The sequence below is a fragment of the Oncorhynchus gorbuscha genome, linkage group LG22 (assembly GCF_021184085.1).
Source record: "Oncorhynchus gorbuscha isolate QuinsamMale2020 ecotype Even-year linkage group LG22, OgorEven_v1.0, whole genome shotgun sequence".
Taxonomy (NCBI): Eukaryota; Metazoa; Chordata; class Actinopteri; order Salmoniformes; family Salmonidae; genus Oncorhynchus; species Oncorhynchus gorbuscha.
Window position 1 is genome coordinate 21,877,012 of NC_060194.1, and position 23,898 is coordinate 21,900,909.

The window sequence follows — 23,898 nt, forward strand, 5'->3', positions numbered from 1 at the left end:
AAAAATATAATACTAATCAATCTACACACACTACCCCATAATGACAAAGTGAAAACAGGGTTTTAGAAATGTTTATCCTATTTACTTAAGTATTCAGACCCTTTGATATGAGACTCGAAATTGAGTTCCGGTGCATCCTGTTTCCATTGATCATCATTGAGATGTTTCTACAACTTGAAGTCCACCTGTGGTAAATTAAATTGATTGGACGTGCTTTGGAATGACAAACACTTGTCTATATAAGGTCCCATAGTTGACGGTGCATGTCAGAGCAAAAACCAAGCCATGAGGTCAAAGGAAAAGACCGTAAAGCTACAAGACAGGATTGTTTCGAGGCACAGATCTGGGGAAAGATACCAAAATATTTCTACAGCATTGAAGGTCCCCAAGAACACAGTGGCCTCAATCATTCTTAAATGGAAGAAGTTTGGATCCACCAAGACTCTTCCTAGAGCTGGCCGCATGACCAAGCTGAGCAATCGGGGGAGAGGTGACAAAGATCCTGATTGTCACTCTGACAGAGCTCTAGAGTTCCTCTGTGGAGATGGGTGAACTTCCCAGAAGGACAACCATCTCTGCAGCACTCCACCAATCAGGCCTTTATGGTAGAGTGGCTGGACAGAAGCCACTCCTCAGTAAAAGGCACATTACAGCCCACTTGGGTCTCTGGTCTGATGAAACCAAGATTGAACTATTTGGCCTGAATGCCAAGCGTCATGTCTGGAGACAATCTGGCACTATCCTTACCATGAAGCATGGTGGTGGCAGCCTCCTGCTATGGGGATGTTTTTCAGCGGCAAGGACTGGGAGACGAGTCAGGATCGAGGGAAAGATGAACTGAGCAAAGTACAGAGAGATCCTTGAAGAACCTGTTCAGGACCTCAGATTGGGGCAGGTTCACCTTCCAACAGGACAATGTCCCGAAGCACAAAGCCAAGACAATGCACGAGTGGGTTTAGGACAAGTCTCTGAATGTCTTTGTGGCCTGGACTTGAACCTGATCGAACATCTCTGGAGAGACCTGAAAATATCTGTGCAGTGAGGCTCCCCATCCAACCTGACGGAGCTTGAGAAAAGTATTCAGTGCCAAGTGTTCAGACCCTTTGATATGAGACTCGAAATTGAGCTCATTTTCGCATCGTACCCAACAAGACTCGAAGCTGTAATCGCTGCCAAAGGTGCTTCACCAAAGTACTGAGTAAAGGGTCTGAATACTTATGTAAAATGTGATATTAGTGTTTGTTTTTTTCTAAACCTGTTTTTGCCTTGTCATTATGGGGTATTGTATGTAGATTGAGGATGTTTTAAAATTTAAAAAATAAATTATATGTATGTATGTATGTGTGTGTGTGTGTGTGTGTGTATATACATATATACGTATGTGTATGCTTTTGGTAATGGAATTACAAGGCACATATACATATCTTTAAGATCTTTAATCATTTCGCTCCCTGATGTGGAGGGAGGATAATAAATGTTCACAGAAGTAACAAGTAATGGTAGACCTGATTTAGTTAGTGATTTTACTGATATCAATTTTGTTTATGAATTATTAAGTGATTTAAAACAAATTGGTAACAGAATTACCAAAATATCCGTAACGGAATTAAATCAAATCAAATTTATTTATATAGCCCTTCGTACATCAGCTGATATCTCAAAGTGCTGTACAGAAACCCAGCCTAAAACCCCAAACAGCAAGCAATGCAGGTGTAGAAGCACGGTAGCTAGGAAAAACTCCCTAGAAAGGCCAAAACCTAGGAAGAAACCTAGAGAGGAACCAGGCTATGTGGGGTGGCCAGTCCTCTTCTGGCTGTGCCGGGTGGAGATTATAACAGAACATGGCCAAAATGTTCAAATGTTCATAAATGACCAGCATGGTCGAATAATAATAATAAGGCGGAACAGTTGAAACTGGAGCAGCAGCACAGTCAGGTGGACTAGGGACAGCAAAGAGTCATGTTTTTTATTTAATTTTTTATTTTACCTTTTATTTTACTAGGCAAGTCAGTTAAGAACAAATTCTTATTTTCAATGACTGCCTAGGAACAGTGGGTTAACTGCCTGTTCAGGGGCAGAACGACAGATTTGTACCTTGTCAGCTCGGGGATTCGAACTTGCAACCTTTCGGTTACTAGTCCAACACTCAAACCACTAGACTACCCTGCCAGATAGTCCTGGGGCATGGTCCTAGGGCTCAGGTCCTCCGAGAGAGAGAAAGAAAGAGAGGAGGAGAGAATTAGAGAACGCACACTTAGATTCACACAGGACACCGAATAGGACAGGAGAAGTACTCCAGATATAACAAACTGACCCTAGCCCCCTGACACATAAACTACTGCAGCATAAATACTGGAGGCTGAGACAGGAGGGGTTAGGAGACACTGTGGCCCCATCCAAGGACACTTACACTTACAATTACTGCAACTGAATTGGCTACAATGGGAAATCATAGTCACAAACCACAGTTGGGTCACCTGCTACTCTCCTCCCATCCACTGGCATACTGTGACGTTCAGCTCATTACGGTTTTCTTTCTTTCTATTGTCTGGTGGTCAAACTACGATTCACCGCACACAGTCGGAGTCTGGACAACCCTTCCCTCTACCTCTCTCTTTCCAGTTAATGTCAACTCTCACAGCTCTTAGTGACACCTACCCATGAGCCCCCTCTCTCTTTCCAGTTAATGTCAACTCTCACAGCTCTTAGTGACACCTACCCATGAGCCCCCCCTCTCTTTCCAGTTACTGTAACCAGCATCCTCACCCACTGAGAACCGGATGTCATTTACATTACATTTACATTTAAGTCATTTAGCAGACGCTCTTATCCAGAGCGACTTGCATATAATATACTACAGTGTATTAAACATGGCAGTAACTCAGTAGTAATATAATAGTGTATTAAACATGGCAGTAACTCAGTAGTAATATAACATACTACAGTGTATTAAACATACTGCAGTAACTCAGTAGTAATATAATATACTACAGTGTATTAAACACAGCAGTAACTCAGTAGTAATATAATATACTACAGTGTATTAAACACGACAGTAACTCAGTAGTAATATAATATACTACAGTAACTCAGTAGTAATATAATATACTACAGTGTATTAAACACGGCAGTAACTCAGTAGTAATATAATAGTGTATTAAACATACACTATTATATTACTACTGAGTTACTGCAGGATGTTATATTACTACTGAGTTACTGCCATGCTCAACACACCACCATATTACCACTGAGCCACTGCAGTATTAAACATGGCAGTAACTCAGTAGTAATATAACATCCTGCAGTAACTCAGTAGTAATATAATATACTACAGTGTATTAAACACGGCAGTAACTCAGTAGTAATATAACAGTGTACCAAACATGGCAGCAACTCAGCAGCAATATAATAGTGTATTAAACATGGCAGTAACTCAGTAGTAATATAATAGTGTATTAAACATGGCAGTAACTCAGTAGTAATATAATAGTGTATTAAACATGGCAGTAACTCAGTAGTAATATAACATACTACAGTGTATTAAACATACTGCAGTAACTCAGTAGTAATATAATAGTGTATTAAACATGGCAGTAACTCAGTAGTAATATAATAGTGTATTAAACATGGCAGTAACTCAGTAGTAATATAACATACTACAGTGTATTAAACACGGCAGTAACTCAGTAGTAATATAATAGTGTATTAAACACGGCAGTAACTCAGTAGTAATATAACATACTACAGTGTATTAAACACGGCAGTAACTCAGTAGTAATATAATATACTACAGTGTATTAAACACGGCAGTAACTCAGTAGTAATATAATATACTACAGTGTATTAAACACGGCAGTAACTCAGTAGTAATATAACATACTACAGTGTATTAAACACGACAGTAACTCAGTAGTAATATAACATACTACAGTGTATTAAACACGGCAGTAACTCAGTAGTAATATAACATACTACAGTGTATTAAACATGGCAGTAACTCAGTAGTAATATAACATACTACAGTGTATTAAACACGGCAGTAACTCAGTAGTAATATAACATACTACAGTGTATTAAACACGGCAGTAACTCAGTAGTAATATAATATACTACAGTGTATTAAACACGGCAGTAACTCAGTAGTAATATCAACATACTACAGTGTATTAAACACGGCAGTAACTCAGTAGTAATATAACATACTACAGTGTATTAAACACGGCAGTAACTCAGTAGTAATATAATATACTACAGTGTATTAAACACGGCAGTAACTCAGTAGTAATATAACATACTACAGTGTATTAAACACGGCAGTAACTCAGTAGTAATATAATATACTACAGTGTATTAAACACGGCAGTAACTCAGTAGTAATATAATATACTACAGTGTATTAAACACGGCAGTAACTCAGTAGTAATATAACATACTACAGTGTATTAAACACGGCAGTAACTCAGTAGTAATATAACATACTACAGTGTATTAAACACGACAGTAACTCAGTAGTAATATAACATACTACAGTGTATTAAACACGACAGTAACTCAGTAGTAATATAATAGTGTATTAAACATGGCAGTAACTCAGTAGTAATATAACATACTACAGTGTATTAAACACGGCAGTAACTCAGTAGTAATATAATATACTACAGTGTATTAAACACGGCAGTAACTCAGTAGTAATATAATATACTACAGTGTATTAAACACGGCAGTAACTCAGTAGTAATATAACATACTACAGTGTATTAAACACGGCAGTAACTCAGTAGTAATATAACATACTACAGTGTATTAAACACGGCAGTAACTCAGTAGTAATATAATAGTGTATTAAACATGGCAGTAACTCAGTAGTAATATAATTGTGTATTAAACACGGCAGTAACTCAGTAGTAATATAACATACTACAGTGTATTAAACACGACAGTAACTCAGTAGTAATATAATATACTACAGTGTATTAAACACGGCAGTAACTCAGTAGTAATATAACATACTACAGTGTATTAAACACGACAGTAACTCAGTAGTAATATAATATACTACAGTGTATTAAACACGACAGTAACTCAGTAGTAATATAATATACTACAGTGTATTAAACACTGCAGTAACTCATGTCCATGGATGTTGACATTTGTTCGGTCCACCCTGGCCTTGACGTTAGCGTCCACAGACGGACCGGACTGGACCGAATCTGAACCTATTATAGAAGCACAGTAGAGTACAGACAGTAAAGCAGAGTACAGTACAATGCAGTAGTACAGTATATTGTACTGAAATATACAGTACTGAACTCTGCTCTGCTGTATTGTACTACACTGTACTATGCTGTGATGTCCAAACTTGTGAAACATGAGGAGAATGACATTCATATCCACACTTATGCATATCTGTGTAGAATAGATCAGGTAAACATGATGTAATTCTGTTACCGTGTGTAAATCCACTTCACTTACTGTAGTTCAATAACCAAACTATATATTTTAAACTCAAGGTGCCATGTCATAGTTGGCATCCCATTCTCTCTGCAGACGTACACTACATGGCCAAAAGTATATGAACACATGCTCGTCGAATATCTCATTCCAGAATCATGGGCTTTAATATGGAGTTGGTCCCCCCCCCTTTTGCTACTATGACAGCCTCCACTCTTCTGGGAAGGATTTCCACTAGATGTTGGAACATTGCCGTGGGGACTTGCTTCCATTCAGCCACAAGCATTAGTGAGGTCAGGCACTGATGTTGGGTGATTAGGTCTGGCTCACAGTTGGCGTACCAATTCATCCTAAAGGTGTTTGATGGGTTTTGAGGTCAGGGCTTTGTGCAGGCCAGTCAAGTTCTTTGGAGATTGCGTGGTTGTGTGCTTTATTTTATACACCTGTTTGTGACATGTGGTTGAAATATCCAAATCCACTAATTTGAATGGGGTGTCCACATATTTTATATACTTTATAGCAAATATTTATGTTTTTGTCAAATGTGGTTGCGTAAAAGCAATAATAATAATAAATGGCATTTAGCAGACACTTTCATCCAATCATGCTTGCATACATGTTCCATATGGGTGGTCCCGGGAATCAAACCCACTATCCTTACTAGCGCCTTGCTCCACCGAGTTACAAAGGACCACTGCGATACCAGACTTTCCGCTTCGTGTTTTGCTTCCTTTCTTCCTAGTATTGTGATACTGGTATTGTGACCACACAATACCATTCATCCACAAAAAATAGTTTTTGTGTGTGTATATATATATTTTTTTTTTTCAGTGGAAATCATTATGTAGTCCTTGTGCATGGAGTTGTATGAGTTGTTAAACTTTGAAATTATTGTGGGTTTTTTTTGTCATACATTTTTAAATTGAAAAACTGATTTCAAAGTTTAAATCCGTTACCGTGGAATTACCCTCATCTGTAATTTTGTCATTAGTGGCCCATTGTAAAATTCCTCTACTTCCTCCAGTTCATTATAATTGAGACTGATTTATTGCTTTGGAAAAATGCATTATGTCCACACAAGCCTACAGTGCCTTCAAAGTATTCATACCCCTTGACTTATTCCACAATATGTGACCAGTTTGAATTCAAAATGGTTTCAGTTGAGAAAAGGAACCAGAAAATCTCACCCATCTACACTCAATACCCCATAATGACAAAGTGCAAATGTATTGAACATTAAATACAGAAATCTCATTTGCATAAGTATTCACACCCCTGAATCAATTCTTCGTGACCTGTTAAGCACATTGTTACTCCTGAACTTATTTAGGCTTACCATAACAAAGGGTTTGAATACTTATTGACTCAAGACATTTCAGCTTTTCATTTAACTTTTTTATTCTCTCAAAAAAATAAAATTCCACTTTGACATTATGGGCTATTGTGTATAGGCCAGTGACAAATCTAAATGTCATCCATTTCAAATTCAAGCTATAACACAACAAAATGTGCAAAAAGTCCAGGGGTGTGAATATGTTCTGAAGGCACTGTAGTTGTATTCTCACCAGCTACAAAATGTAGGTTGCTGCTGAGATGCTAGGGAGGGAGGGAGTGAGGGAAGACTGGTTCAGACTGGAGAAGTCATGAATTCACCATCTGCATTATTGATATGACGCTGTTAAGTGTTTCTGCTTTGAATGAAGGGAAATGTATAATTTTAGTGACATTTATGACTTGTTCTTGTGAACCCAGGCGACTAGGCCTAGCGGCAATTGAAATGGAAAAACAGCCCTCATATGTTATACATCCGTTCTGCTTCTGAAAAGCAGATTTACTAAAATAGCTGCTTTAAACATTCTTGGCAGACTGAGTCTGATCATTGTCATACACTTGCAAAATGGCAAGAAATGCCTTTAGTAATGGAGGAGGAAAACATCCTTTTAAGGGTACGGCTGGAGCAGCAAAAAGATCCCAGAACTAGTCCAGTAACTTTGGATGATTTCATTTCAGTTGTGTTCATTTGGGATTGGATGGGGGATGGGAATCACACACATTTGAATTAAGAATAGCATTCTTCTCCCAGAGTTTTTAATAGCTTCTCTCTAGTCTCTAACTCAAGGAAAGGGGAGGACAGCAGAATAATCCAGAGACCTCGCCTAGTTACAACCAGCCCATCGAGTAAGCTCAATAGACCTGTGCATGCTGGGGAAATCAGGGGTCCTTAACAAGTGCTGGATGCTTCAAAGTACTAGTGCCATGTGAAAGGTCATCCTCGCCCTCACTCAGTCATTTAAATCAAAGGACTTCTTCCTATGGTCATTACTCTGGGGTTATTATGTCTCCTTGTGTTCCTGTACATGCTCCCTTGTTCGTTTAGGATCCCAGTCTTGGGCTTTGGCTTTATCTTGGCTTAATCTCATATAATTGGACAATCTATCCCTATTAGAGCCATTATTTGTAGGCTTGTCAGACCAGAGGCGGGTTAGGACTCCTGTCATGTGTGTCTAAGTAGATTGATCTTGTGTGAAGTAATGCTTTTGTCTTAGTATTTGAAAAAAGTTGGAGGAAATGTCAGAGGAATGTGATAAAATAGATTAGGCTCATTATCCCCCTCATGACAGCACAGCTGTGTTCTGTTTAAATGCACGGAATGGTGATTTAAAAAACACACACACTGATTTATTATACTTCAGGGGTACATAAAACACCATGTTTTCCATGCAGATACTAGCTGAAACGATCAGTGTTTTCTGGCTTGTTATTTGTGTCCTGTGAACCACAAGCTTGTACTGTACATTCTAAACTACAGGAAAGTACAAATATTATTAGCTGGCACCAAAGCACACAATTTTCTCAGTCTGCCTGCTGAGAATGGATTTTGGTGTTTCCTTCCTCTTAGGGCTGTAAAGGGTTGCCAAGCAGTTATCGAAAATGTGAAACCTTCATGGAGAAGTCCCCCACAGAGTTACCAGTGAAGAGACAATGATGGATCGGAACAAGCGCAACTCCATTGCCGGCTTCCCCTCCATGAGGCCAGACCGTCTTGATGACCTGGATGGTGGAGGGGAGTGGGCCCCGTCTCAGGTGGGAAGAGTGTGCCCCTCATCCTACCGCGCCCTCATCAGTGCCTTCTCCTGCCTGACGCGCCTTGATGACTTCATCTGCGAGTGGATTGGCTCCGGCTTCTTCTCAGAGGTCTACAAGGTGGGTTTATGTTATGATTGACCTGAAATGCAAGAGTTTTATGGTAGGTAGGTGGTACTGGTAGGTAAATAGTAGATTGTGTGAGGACTGCTTACTCATTCATATCAACGTATGGTTTAGGCTAGGCTAGCAGAAAAGCTATGGTATGTCATCACCAGGATTACTTAAATATATAATCTCACACCCTGAGATGTCTCAGCCCTCATTCTGTTATTAAACCTCAGTGTGTGGTGCAGAATACAGTTAGCTAATACATTGAGCGAGTGACGATGAGACGGCAACCGACCAAGAGGACGTTTAATTTTTTAAATGTAACTAGGCAAGTCAGTTAAGAACAAATTATTTTTTACAATGACCGCCTAGGAACAGTGGGTTTAACGGTCTTGTTCAGGTCCAGAATGTCAGATATTTACCCTGTCCGCTCCGGGATTCGATCTGGCAACCTTTCGGTTACTGGGCAACGCTCTAACCACTAGGCTACCTGCCGCCCCTATCGCTATAGTAGACTAATAGCTACCATAGTAGACTAATAGCTACCATAGTAGACTAATAGCTACCATAGTAGACTAATAGCTACCATAGTAGACTAATAGCTACCATAGTAGACTAATAGCTACCATAGTAGACTAATAGCTACCATAGTAGACTAATAGCTACCATAGCGAGGTTGATGACGTAGTACCTATCTCGACTGTATCAAACTGGGAGAAGCTAGTTAAACTAATGTGAGCTAGCTAGGCTAATTGAGGCTGCAAAGCGTTTTTTAAAATTGCAAGCACATTTTCATCCTACAGTTACAAATAACAATCCGTTCAGAATATTAAGTAGTACTCTGCCTGTTGGCGTCTTAGTCGTTGTAGCCTATCGTTCTCCTTTAACTTTTAATTCTGTCACTTCCATTGATTAGATACTTTTGGTCATATAGTGTATATGGACACCTGTTTGTCGAATATCTCTTTCCAAAATCATGGATATTAATATGTAGTTGGTCCCCCCCCTTTGCTGCTATAACAGCCTCCACTCTTCTGGGAAGGATTTCCACTAGATGTTGGAGCATTGCTGCTGGTACTTGCTTCCATTCAGCCACGAGCATTAGTGAAGTCTGGCATTGATGTTTGGTGATTAGGCCTGGTTCGCAGTTTGTGTACCAATTCATTCTGAAGGTATTCGATAGGGTTGAGGTCAGGGCTCTGTGCAGGCCACAGTCAAGTTCTTCGCTTTGTGCACGTGGCTGTTGTCATGCTGAAACAAGAAAGGGCCTCCCCCAATCTGTTGCCATACAGTTGGAAGCACAGAATCGTCTACTCTAGAATGTCATTGTATGCTGTAGTGTTAAGATTTCCCTTCACTGGAACTAAGGGGCCTCGCCCGAACCATGGGGAAAAAAGCCCTAGACCATTGTTCCTCCTCCACCAAACTTTACAGTTGGCACTATGCATTCGGGCAGGTAGCGTTCTCCTGCATCTGCCAAACCCAGATTAATCCATCAAATTGCCAGATGGTGAAGATGGTGATTCATCACTTCAGAGAACGTGTTTCCACTGCTCCGGAGTACAATGGCAAGCTTTAGACCACTCCGCCCGACGCCTGGCATTGCGATCTTAGGCTTGTGTGCGGCTGCTCGGCCATGGGAACTCATTTTATGAAGCGCCCAACGAATAGTTATTGTGCTGACGTTGCTTCCAGAGATGGTTTAGAACTCTGTAGTGAGGGTTGTAAATCAAGGACAGGCAATTTTTACTCTCTTTCAGCACTCTGCAGTCCTGTTCTGTGAGCTTTTGTGGCCTAGCACTCGGCAGCTGAGGCGTTATTACTTCTAGATGTTTCCACTTCACAATAACAGCACTTAGTTGGCCCGGGGCAGCTCTAGCATGGTATAAATTTGACGAATTAACTTGTTGGAAAGGTGACATCCTATGATTGTACCACGTTGAAAGTCACTAAGCTCTTCAGGAAGGCCATTCTACTACCAACGTTTGTCTATAAAGATTGCATGACTGTGTGCTTGACTCTATACACCTGATAGCAACGGTGTACAGAAATAGCCGAATCCATTAACTTGAAGCGGTGTCCACATACTGTGTGTTATACATACTCACTCACTAGACATTGTTAATGTTGTAAATTACCATTGTAGCTGAAAACGGCTTTTTAAAAATTATTTTATTAATTATTATTATCGGTAACCATCACTCCTGTGTTCCAATGGCACGTTGTGTTAGCTAATCCAAGTTTATAATTTTAACAGGCAAATTGATCATTAGAAAACCCTTTTGCAGTTATGTTAGCACAGCTGAAAACTGTCTATGCTGATTTAAAGAAGCAATAAAACTGGCCTCCTTTAGACTAGTTGAGTATCTGGAGCATCAAATCAAATGTTATTGGTTACATGCGCCGAATACAACCGGTGTAGACCTTACAGTTAAATGCTTACTCATGAGCCCCTAACCGACAGTGCAGTTTAAAAAAATACAGATAAGAAAATGAGAGAAATGAAACTGGCAGCTTCAATAAATAGTACCCGCAAAACACCAGTCTCAACATCAACAGTGAAGAGGCGACTCCGGAATGCTGTCCTTTTAGGCAGAGTTCCTCTGTTCAGTGTCTTGTTCTTTTGCCCATATGAATCTTTATTTTTATTGGCCAGTCTGAGATATCTGGGCGGCAGGGTAGTCTAGTGGTTAGAGCGTTGGACTTGTAACCGAAAGGTTGCAAGTTCAAACCCCCGAGTTGACAAGGTACAAATCTGTCGTTCTGCCCCTGAACAGGCAGTTAACCCACTGTTCCTTGGCCGTCATTGAAAATAAGAATTAGTTCTTAACTGACTTGCCTAGTTAAATAAAGGTGGGAAAAAAATATGGCTTTTTCTTTGCAACTCTGCCTAGAAGGCCAGCATCCCGGAGTTGCCTTTTCTCTGTTGACGTTGAGACTGGTATTTTGCAGGTACTATTTAATGAAGCTGCCAGTTGAGGACTTGTGAGGTGTCTGTTTCTCAAACTAGACACTCTTATGTACTTGTCATCTTGCTCAGTTGTCCACTGGGGCCTCCCACTCCTCTTTCTATTCTGGTTAGTGCCAGCTTGCGCTGTTCTGTGAAGGGAGTAGTACAGTGTTGTACGAGATATTCAGTTTCTTGGCAATTTCTCGCATGGAATAGTCTTCATTTCTCGGAACAAGAATAGACTGACGAGTTTCAGAAGAAAGGTCTCTGTTCCTGGACATTTTGAGTCTGTAATCAAACCCACTGATTCTTCAGATACTCAACTAGTCTGAAGGCCAGTTTTATTACTTCTTTAATTAGGACAACAGTTTTTAGCTGTGCTAACATAATTGCAAAATGATCAACTTGGATTAGCTAACACACCGTGCCATTTGATTACAGGAGTGGTTGTTGCTGATAATGGGCCTTTGTAGGCCTATGTAGATATTCCACAAAAAATCTGCTGTTTCCAGCTACAATAGTCATTTACAACATAAACAATGTATTTCTGATCAATTTTATGTTATTTTAATAGACAAAAATGTGCTTGTCTTTCAAAAACCAGGACATTTCTAAGTGACCCCAAACCTTTGATCAGTAGTGTAACATGCATACATACAGTACCAGTGAAAAGTTTGGACACAGCTACTCATTCAAAGGTTTTTCTTTATTTTTTACTATTTTCTACATTGTAGAATAATAGTGAATACATCACAACTATGAAATAACACATGGAATCATGTAGTAACCAAAAAAGTGTTCAACAAATCAAAATGTATTTTCGATTCCTTAAAGTAGCCACCCTTTGCCTTGATGACAGCTTTGCACATTCTTGGCATTCTCTCAACCAGCTTCACCTGGAATGCTTTTCCAACAGTCTTGAAGGAGTTCCCACATATGCTGAGTACTTGTTGGCTGCTTTTCCTTCACTCTGCGGTCCAACTCATCCTAAGCCATCTCAATTGGGTTGAGGTCAGGTGATTGTGGAGGCAAGGTCATCTAAAGCAGCACTCCATTACTCTGTGGTCAAGTAGCCCTTACATAGCCTGGAGGCGTGTTGGGTCATTGTCCTGTTGAGAAACAAATGATAGTCCCACTAAGCGCAAACCAGATGGGATGGTTTATCGCTGCAGAATGCTGTGGTAGCCATGCTGGTTAAGTGTAGCTTGAATTCTAAATAAATCACTGACAGTGTCACCAGCAAAGCACCCCAACACCATCACATCTCCTCTATGCTTCGCGGTGGGAACGACGCATGCAGAGATCATCCATTCACCTTCTCTGCGTCTCACAAAGACAGTGGTTGGAACCAAAAATCTCAAAGGACAGATTTCCACTGGTCTAATGTCCATTGATCATGTTTCTTGGCCCAAACAAGTCTCGTCTTCTTATTGGTGTCCTTTTAGTAGTGGTTTCTTTGCAGCAATTCGACCAACAAGGGCTGATTCACATAGTCTCCTCTGAGCAGTTGATGTCTGTTACTTGAACTCTGAAGAATTTATTTGGGCTGCAATCTGAGGTGCAGTTAACTCTAACAGAGGTAATTCTGGGTCTTTCTTTTGATAGTCCCCATGAGAGACCGTTTCATCAGCTTATGGTTATTGCGACTGCATTTTAAGAAACTTTCAAATTGATTGAAATGTTCTGTAAATCAAATCAAATCAAATCCAATTTTATTTGTCACATACACATGGTTAGCAGATGTTAATGTGAGTGTAGCGAAATGCTTGTGCTTCTAGTTCCGACAATGCAGTGATAACCAACAAGTAATCTAACTAACAATTCCAAAACTACTGTCTTATACACAGTGTAAGGGGATAAGGAACATGTACATAAGGATATATGAATGAGTGATGGTACAGAGCAGCATACAGTAGATGGTATCGAGTACAGTATATACATATGAGATGAGTGTGTAGACAAAGTAAACAAAGTGGCATAGTTAAAGTGGCTAGTGATACATGTGTTACATAAGGATGCAGTCGATGATGTAGAGTACAGTATATACATATGCATATGAGATGAATAATGTAGGGTAAGTAACATTATATAAGGTAGCATTGTTTAAAGTGGCTAGTGATATATTCCAACCAACTGACCTTCATGTCTTAAAATAATGGACTGTTGTGCCATAATATGGACTTGGTCTTTTCCCAAATAAGGCTGTCTTCAGTATACCTTGTCACAACACAACTGCTTTAACAAGGCATACCTGTCAATTGAAATTAATTCCAGGTGACTACCTCATGAAGCTGGTTGAGAGAGCTTTGCACACTCTTGGCAATCATCAAGGCGACGGCTGGCTACTTAACACTTTCTTTTTCTTTTGGTTACTACGTGATTTAAATTTGTATTTTCCTATTTTTGATGTCTTCACTATTGTTCTCCAATGTCGAAAATAGTAAAAATAAAGAGAAACCCTTGAATGAGTAGGTGTCCAAACATTTGTGTGTGTGTGCATGCATGTATACATGTCTCTTTTTAAACGCACAGAGGCTCTGACTGTAGCCTATTGTCGCTTTGAGGACTTATGATTGGGCAACAAAAACCAGCTAAATGCACCACTCTCCACTTTCGTGAAAATCAAGAGCAGCGGCATAAATGATCCAATTTCTCCCTCGCGCACGCACAGCAGCCGCGTTCTGATATGTACAGGCCCTTCTGGATAAGTCAGTTAAAATGACACATACCCGTATCAATCAAATCCAACCCAAACCTGTGACATTATTTAGAATTCTGGATTGGGTCTCAGGTATTCGGGTACAGGTGAATCCGTGAACACCTCTAGCACACAGATACTGTGGCCGCTCCTTATTACATTGATCTAGGCTATTGTCTCACAATCGACTGATATGGGACGTGCGAAAAGCCCTTTATTTCCACGTCGCTCTGGTTACGACATGAAAATATAGAAGGGCTGAAGAGGTTTATGATGGCGACTAGACGTTAGGCTACAATGGCTGTCTAAGTGCTATATCGTCCATTACACTAACAACCTGCCAGGGTTGGTACTTCAACAGATATGGCTGTTGAGGTTAGATGTTCAACTCCTTTGCTGACATTATGAGGTCATGTTAGCTACGTTCACTTTTGGTGTAAGCCACAATGTAATTTCCTCCAACCAGTGTCAGCGCTCATGAAACTCAATTTTACTTTCAATGAGGGACTTTCAATTAGTTATAGGCTATAGACTTCAGCTTCACCTACTGAAAAGTCTGAGTCAGGGCATTCTATATTGATGTTGTCACAACCACCACAATGTCAGCACTTTCTATCTCATGCCTCTATCTTAGTCATACTATTTCCTTTCCATCTGTATGTATGAGTCAATGCATACTGATGGACTGGAAATAGAATTCAGATTTAGTTTCTTAGCTCAAACAGGAAACTAGCCTAATTACAGAAAGGAATAGAAGTGTTGCTATGTCTGGAGCTGTGATGCACAGTAATCTAATGGCCGCTTCAGAGCATGGCCACAGTAGTCTGCCTTAGAACTACTCAATCACTGCTCATTGGACTCAAAGGGTTAATGCAAAGGACCCAGTGCTGACTTGGTGGGGGAAGGGCAGCGTGTAGGGTCCTGCCCCAGGCTGCCTGAGGGGGCTGTCATCACACCATGTATTTTAGGGAGGGAATGCCCATCCAACCTGAATATGACTGGGGCCTTTACAAATAGTCCTTGTTGAACAAACCTTAGGAAAAAGCTTCCTTTATTCACACTCACATGTTCAACCATGTTTTAAAAGGTGCTGTTTAATCCTTGGGGCCATAATATTGTTATATTGCAGCTGTTTCCTCTCAAGTCAAAATTATGACTTCAGCTTTATTAGTACAACAATATTTACCCTCGTTGCCTCAAGACTTGCTTCTCTAAATGCTTAACGGACACAAATGTTTCCTGTGTAATGAGTTCCATATTTGTCTAAGCAAGGGGACAATGGATCTACATAAAATAGAATGATCTGTTTGTCTTCGACTGTGTGTCCTGTCTACAGGGCTAGGTATTGAGGCGGCTAGCTGGATTGATGGAACAGATTGGAGGTGCAGGGTCTTGCTGGGGCAACATTATGGGTCTTTGTTTGAGCCAGGCTGCACTCTCTCTCCTGGTGGGCAGAGGATGGGAGTGGGGGAGGTGGTCTAGAGGAGGCCATCTGCTGCCTGCTCCTCTCCTACAGGGAAGACTAGCTGCACCTTTTGTACTAGAACTTCAAGAGCGGCTGAAGAAGCACTATGAACTGGATACTCATCCAAGTGCTATGTAAATAAGGCCTAGATCGGCCTGCCTCCCTTTTCTGTACCTCAAACTTCCTTTTTATCTCCGCTCACCAACAAATGTAACCTGTAAACTAGCTATATAACCAGATAGGCATTGTATCTGTTACTGTACTCGCAGACCGACCTGAGTTGAGACTAACTTCTTATTCACTGGTTTCAGTGTCTTAATATTTCATCTGGAGGAAGTGAGCAGTAGCAGATACAGCTTATTTTTCTCACCCTGACTCATAACTTCCTGTGGTTGTTATGGCTTTGAGGAAGCAAATAAAACTATTTCCCAACGATCAGATTGATGTTTGTATTGTTGTAGTTAGAAAAGTGTTCTGCCTTCTCTGCCAAAGAAAAGGGTAACATTGTAGGTAGTTGTGATAGGCTAACACCTAGGCTACATATCACAACATTCATATTCTTGGCCTCGGCTCAGTATTCCTTCTAGTGCACCAATGTGTGGATGAAAGCCAGCCACTCATCTTTGATCACATTGGAGTTAATGCTGCAAGGAAGGCCAGTGACTGATCTAATTCACTGGAGAAATGGACTGTTTTACTTGCCGTTGTTAAGGTTCTGAATGTGGAAGGACATTCATTTTGCTGCAGAAAGAGAACCTTTCTCCATGATCTTGGAATAACGATAATAGAGAAGTGTCCCCATGATAAGGGAATATTGATAAGGGAACGGTAGTGTTAAAGAGAAGCATTCCAATAATGCCTAAATAACCGGATTGTTGTGTTCGTTGCAGGTACGCCACAGAGTGTCGGGCCAGGTGATGGCTCTGAAGATGAACAAACTGAGCAGTAACCGTGCCAACATGCTGAGAGAAGTCCAACTGATGAACAGACTGTCCCATCCCAACATCCTCAGGTGACCTCCAGGAAACAAAACATCTGTTCTACTACATTTTGGACAGTTGATTTTTTTTATTTTTTTTGGCACGGCACCATCCTCAATATTTTGTATAGTTTGAATATCAATCTGTCCTTTTGGAGAAACGGAACTAAAATGCCTTCTGCGATATTATACAATTCTTTTTCATTCTTGGTCAGTTACTGATTAAATTATCCCAGCTTTTTAATAACAAGCTCAAGGGGCTACTCAAAAAATGGCTATAATACAGGGCTGGAATATTCAGAAATGGTGTCATTTTCTTACTGACTAATGGTCTAATCCCCTTTTATGTGACTCTTAAGTCATTTGTGAATCCTTCATCTTTGAAAGATACTTTGATCTGTAGCTTTCTGTCAATGACGTTAGCCTCCCCTTTAATGGAATCAGTGGGGTAATAAATAATATGATGAAGTGGGTGGTTCGAGCCTTGAATGCTGATTGGCTGAAATCCGTGGTATATCAGAACGTATATCACAGGTATGACAAAACATTTATTTTTACTGTTCTAATTATGTTTGTAATCACTTTTTATAATAGCAATAAGGCACCTCTGGGGTTTGGTATATGGCCAATATTCCACGGCTAAGGGCTGTCTCCAGACACTGTGTTGCGTCGTACATAAGAACAGCCCTTAACCGTAGTATATTGGCCATATACCACACCCCCTCATGCCTTATTACTTAAAAATATGCCATTTAGCAGACTCTTTTATCCAAAGCAAATTACAGTAATACGTGCATACATTTTACGTATGGGGTGTGACCTTGGTCCTTCTGTAGCTCAGTTGGTAGAGCATGGTGCTTGTAACGCCAGGGTAGTGGGTTCGATTCCCGGGACCACCCATACGTAGAATGTATGCACACATGACTGTAAGTCGCTTTGGATAAAAGCGTCCGCTAAATGGCATATATTATTATATTATATATTATCTCTGCTGTTCCACAGTATTTAACAATGGATTTTCTGGAACAACATCCTGAGTTTTGAATTTCATTCACATGAATTCCCTTATGAGGAACAACCTTTCCCTTTTCACTTCTCACCAAAGCTGTTTATTTTCATATTAAGTTGGGAGCCTGCAAAATCGGCACACATACATATTTGACCAAACTCCTCATGATCGAACAAATAGTTTGGGATTTATTATTGTATGACAATGTTTAATGTTGTCATGGACAATAAAATGGAACAATCTGAATTTCCTATCCTCAAATGGATTAGGCTTGACCTAGGTTCTGCATGATACACTACAGAGCTCACATTCTGCTGTAGGTGGTGGGTAGGAAAGATGGTCTGTGTGTGCTGTGTTACAATCACAGCTTTGTGGCAGTTCTGTGGTGGTTGGCTGACGAGAATTCTGAGGGGTTCTTTGTCTTGAGAAACCCTCCTGTGAACCCTCTGCCTTGCATTTATTGGGTCATAACTCAGGGGAGCCAACACTCGCTGTGTGTACAGCCTGGCTCGTGTGTTAGGATATTCATACAACCAGTTTGTCATTTCCAAAAACAGACGGCCTTGACTGACTCCAGCCTCTTAAGATTTGGATGCAGTGGCTCCAAAAAAAGAGGGAGAAAAAGCGATGGAATGTGGGTCAGGAGAGTGAGCCTCGTTTCCCCTTAGAAATGACTTTCTTGTTTGCACTGCTCTTGTTGGGTCTTTTCTTCCAGTGCAGAAGTATTTAACCACCAAGAGATTTGTCATTTTGCTCTCGAAAGGACTTTGCTGTCGTCCTTGGGCCAGATAATTAACTTTTTTGAGCTACATATAGACCCACTCAAATCTTAAACTCTAGACCCCATAGCTTAGCTTTGTCATGACAACATGAGAAGAGCATAACAGGAGAGCCATAAATATGCATCCACCACATGTCTCATGGTATTTTGTGGTAAATCTACTGAACAACAATATAAACACAACCATTTCAATGATGTTATGGAGTTATAGTTTATATAAGGAAATGAGTCCATTTTAAAATAAATAAATTAGGCCCTAATATATGTATTTCCCATGACTGGGCAGGGGTGCAACCAAGGGGGTTCAAACTGTAGAACCCAGTTCCTACATTTGAATTAAAAAATGTATTTTATCAAACAAAACTATGCTACATTTTATCTTTGTAAATTGGACAGTCCAGTTAGATTTAACAATAATTTAAGCTTTCTGTCCGTATAAGACATGTCTATGTCCTGGGAAATGTTCTTGTTACTTACAATGTCATGCTAATCACATTAGTGCACATTAGCTCAACCGTCCTGTGGGGGGGGGCGATCCCATAGAAGTTAATTAAAGAACGAAATAATTGTCAGTTTCATTAGCTGTCCGGGTGGCTGGTCTCAGCCGATCCCGCAAGTGAACAAGCCGGAAGTGGAGGTCCTGGGCTGGCGTGGTTACACGTGGTCTGCGGTTGTGAAGTCTGTTGGATGTAATGCCAAATTCTCTCAAACGACGTTGGAGGCAGCTTATGGTAGAGAAATACATATTTGATTCTCTGTCAACAGCTCTGGTGGACATTGTTGTGTGGCAACTGCACATTTTAGTGGCTTTGTATTGTCCCTAGTACAAGGTGCACCTGTGTAATGATCATGCTGTTTCTTCATCTTCTTGATATGCCACACCTGTCAGGTGGCTGGATTATCATGGCAAAGGAACAATTCTCACTAACAGGGATGTAAACACATTTGTGTGCACAATTTGACAGAAATAAGCTTTTTGTTCGTATGGAAAATGTCTGGGCTTTTTTCTTTATTTCAGCTCATGAAATGTTCATTATACATAGAAACAATAACTGACTGATGTCTTTGTCTTCCTCTAGGTTCATGGGTGTGTGTGTTCAGGAAGGCCAGCTCCATGCTCTGACTGAGGTAAGAGGAACCACTGTTTTGTCTTTGACTTAGAGCCTTGTATAGATGGCCTACACCTCAGAAACATGACTGTACCGCTTGCTGTCGTGTTTCAGGTCGGGATGTTGGCACACTGTCGTCTTCTGTTTTTCCATCCACTCTATCATGGAATGTGATTCTAGAAACATGATGGGTTTTCTAGCATCAGTATAGGCCTAAATGCTTTTTACTTGTAATGTAGCTAATACTGTCATATTGCTCATTGAGTCCTGTTGCGGTATGGTCAGCTTGTTATGTAATGTAAGACTCAGGTAAGTATAACCCACTGAAAGGTAACCTCATAGCCATGATTATAATGAAAAGGTATTGTGAATTTTTATCCAGGGTTTTTCTTCAGGTGAACACTAAACAGTGCCACTTCGCCCAGAAGGACAGCAACCTGTAATCGAAAGAACCTTGTGTTTCCCTGCATAGTTTACATGTTAGCAAATAAAGCTGTGTTGATGATCTCAATGAAAAGCCAGGGGATGGGTTCCATTAGAGCTAAGGGTTATGTTTTATATTTCTGTCAAATTGTGCACAAAATAGCTTGACCTATCTGTGTGACTGAGTCGGCGTGTCCATGTAATCCAAATAGATAGCCCTGTGCTAATGATAAGCGTCGATTAGTAAGGGGAGTAGCTTTACGACTGACTGCCCCATCTGAGCCCAAGCACTCGTGTGAAGTGAATGATAGCAGGAAGTTATCCAATATGTGGATCCATGGAGATGAAGACTGGGAGAGAGGGGAACCTTCTCACACTCCAGTCTCCTGGGGCTGTGGTGTCAGCAGCCTCAAGCCAGGCTGTGAATACTGAACACATGGCATCATGGGGTTATGTTTTGCTGCTACTGCTGTATAAACAGAACTAGCTGCTAGCTACCAGCACTGTCTGCTCTGGCTGGATCCTGGCCTTAGCAACGGGCCTGACGAGTCTCCATGGTAGGAAATGAAGAGTCAAGTTACCGTGCAGCCACAGGCTTAGAGATGCAATCACTCATCAGGGCTCTACAGTGTGACAATTTTATTCCCACATATGTCTAAATATTTTGCTGTGTGACCTAGAATCTTAATTTAGGAGGACCAGTGTGCCTAGAAAAATTAAGGATTCTAGCATTATTACCTCATATTTTTCATTGTGTTTGTACATTTCTTAGTGTGCCTACATTTTTCCATTTAGAATCACTTGCTCTTTGTAAAAGCCCTGCTTCTTGTAAAGCCCTGCTCCTCCAATCAAAACACCCTTTGACTCCGCTGGCCCTGCCAGGGCCCATCGGGTTGGCACAGTAACCTCTGCTCTGCTTCCCACTGCCTGACAGACCTCGTTTACACATTAGGCAAAGACCGATTAGGAGCATTATAATCTGGGTAATCATGAGCCACTGGGGGGATTAGACCATTATTTGAAGCTGCTCGCAGTGGTCACAAGAGACAATTAATTCCCATTTCCTTTCTGGCTTTCTTAGCTTTAATTCAGGAAGGCTCAGGGAAAGCCTTGTCTTCAGCAAAGTGTATCAGCTAATGATTTCTAAGAGTTGCACCTGCCTAGAACAGTGTTTTATGCATGTTAGTTGTTTTGAATATTGTCCAGGCCTAGGTTACGATCTTCTAAGTAATATGACCTTTTTCAACATTAGACCGGTCTTCTCTTGAGATTTAAGTCATGTTTAGTTTTACTGAAAGATATGAATTACCACAATGTTTGTTAAAATTATGTATTTTAGTGTCTCTGCTGCTATGGATACTTAGGGTAATATGGATGATCTATCCCATTAACTTTTTTCTGTCAATCAATCACTGTGGGTGAGTCATTGATGGAAGGCAGTAGATTACTAGACAGAAAAAATAGTCTAGTCTACCCTTTCAATGTAGTTTATTGTGGTTAAAATCTAAGAAAAAAGGTTGTGTTTTATTTTTTATTTTTTTATTTAACCTTTATTTAACCAGGTAGGCTAGTTGAGAACAGGTTCTCATTTGCAACTGCGACCTGGCCAAGATAAAGCATAGCAGTGTGAACAGACAACACAGAGTTACACATGGAGTAAACAATTAACAAGTCAATAACACAGAGAAAAAAAGGAGTCTATATACAATGTGTGCAAAAGGCATGAGGAGGTAGGCGAATAATTACAATATTGCAGATTAACACTGGAGTGATAAATGATCAGATGATCATGTACAGGTAGAGATATTGGTGTGCAAAAGAGCAGAAAAGTAAATAAATAAAAACTGTGGGGATGAGGTAGGTGAAAATGGGTGTGCTATTTACCAATAGATTATGTACAGCTGCAGCGATCGGTTAGCTGCTCAGCTAGCTGATGTTTGAAGTTGGTGAGGGAGATAAAAGTCTCCAACTTCAGCAATTAAAAAAAAAAATATATATATATATATTTTTATTTTTTTGCAATTTGTTCCAGTCACAGGCAGAAGAGTACTGGAACGAAAGGTGGCCGAATGAGGTGTGAGATACACCTGCTGGAGCGCGTGCTACGGATGGGTGTTGCCATCGTGACCAGTGAGCTGAGATAAGGCGGAGCTTTGCCTAGCATGGCCTTGTAGATGACCTGAAGCCAGTGGGTCTGGCGACGAATATGTAGCGAGGGCCAGCCGACTAGAGCATACAAGTCGCAGTGGTGGGTAGTATAAGGTGCTTTAGTGACAACGGATGGCACTGTGATAAACTGCATCCAGTTTGCTGAGTAGAGTGTTGGAAGCAATTTTGTAGATGACGTCGTCGAGGATCGGTAGGATAGTCAGTTTTACTAGGGTAAGCGTGGCAGCGTGAGTGAAGGAGGCTTTGTTGCGGAATAGAAAGCCGATTCTTGATTTGATTTTCGATTGGAGATGTTTGATATGGGTCTGGAAGGAGAGTTTGCAGTCTAGCCAGACACCTAGGTACTTATAGGTGTCCACATATTCAAGGTCGGAACCATCCAATGTGGTGATGCTAGTCGGGCATGCGGGTGCAGGCAGCGATCGGTTGAAAAGCATGCATTTGGTTTTACTAGCGTTTAAGAGCAGTTGGAGGCCACGGAAGGAGTATTGTATGGTATTGAAGCTCGATTGGAGGTTAGATAGTACAGTGTCCAATGACGGGCCGAAAGTGTATACAATGATGTCGTCTGCGTAGAGGTGGATCAGGGAATCGCCCGCAGCAAGAGCAACATCATTGATATACACAGAGAAAAGAGTCGGCCCGAGAATTGAACCCTGTGGCACCCCCATAGAGACTGCCAGAGGACCGGACAACATGCCCTCCGATTTGACACACTGAACTCTGTCTGCAAAGTAATTAGTGAACCAGTTCTGTCAAGTAACATATTGTTTCTCAATAGGGAATCTATTTAAGAAAATAAAATTATGCAAATATTTTCTGATTTTGTGCACCTCCGCTTTTATACAAAGTCAGGTGTCCATGAATAGACCGACAGGTATGATTTGAACAATAAAACAGGTGTTAAACATGGGCTTTTCTACACAGAACAAACTCCATCATCAACTTTTCTGACGACAAAACAGTGGTAGGCCTGTTTACCAACAATGATGACAACCTATATGGTGTAGGTGAGAGCCCTGGCGAAAGCCCTGGGAGTGGTGCTAGGAAAATAACCTCTCCCTCAACGTCAACAGCAGAGAGCGCACGCCCCCACCACATCGAGGCCACAGTGGAGAGGGTCAAAAGCTTCAAGTTCCTCAGCATGCACATCATGGAGGACCTGAAATGGTCCTTCCACAGCGCCTCTTCAACCTCAGGAGACTAAAGAAATGTGGCTTGACCCATAAAGACCCTCAAACTTCTGTCGGGTTGTATCCGCCTGGTACGACAACTACACTGCCCACAACTGCAGGGCTCTCCAGAGGGTGGTACGGTCAGCCCAACACATCACCAGGGGCACACTGCGTTCCTTCCAGGACAGCTACAGCACCTGGTGTCACAGGAAGGCCAAGAAGAGCCGAGCCACGACCTGTTCATCCATCTAGAAGGAGGAGAGACTGTACAGGTGCATCAAAGCTGAGACCTGATAAACAGATTCTGTCTCCAGGCCATCAGACAGTTAAATAGTCACCACTAGCCACCCAGCACCCTGCCCTGAACCTTAATCACTGTTCTAGCCAGCTACCACCCAGTACCCTGCCCTGAACCTTAATCACTGTTCTAGCCAGCTACCACCCAGTACTCTGCCCTGAACCTTAATCACTGTTCTAGCCAGCTACCACCC

The 23,898-nt window shown here is 41.0% G+C and overlaps 1 protein-coding gene across 1 annotated transcript in view; it reads left to right on the forward strand.

Annotated features, from left to right (window-relative positions):
- The window catches only part of LOC124009749 (dual specificity testis-specific protein kinase 2-like), a 37,442-nt gene that overhangs the window by 2,714 nt on the left and 10,830 nt on the right, over positions 1-23,898 (forward strand). Inside the window, exons 3-5 of the mRNA XM_046321893.1 lie at positions 8,354-8,658; positions 16,653-16,774; positions 19,611-19,659. Coding sequence (XP_046177849.1) covers positions 8,437-8,658; positions 16,653-16,774; positions 19,611-19,659 — 393 coding nt within the window. The 5' untranslated portion in view covers positions 8,354-8,436. The remainder of the gene's footprint in view (positions 1-8,353; positions 8,659-16,652; positions 16,775-19,610; positions 19,660-23,898) is intronic.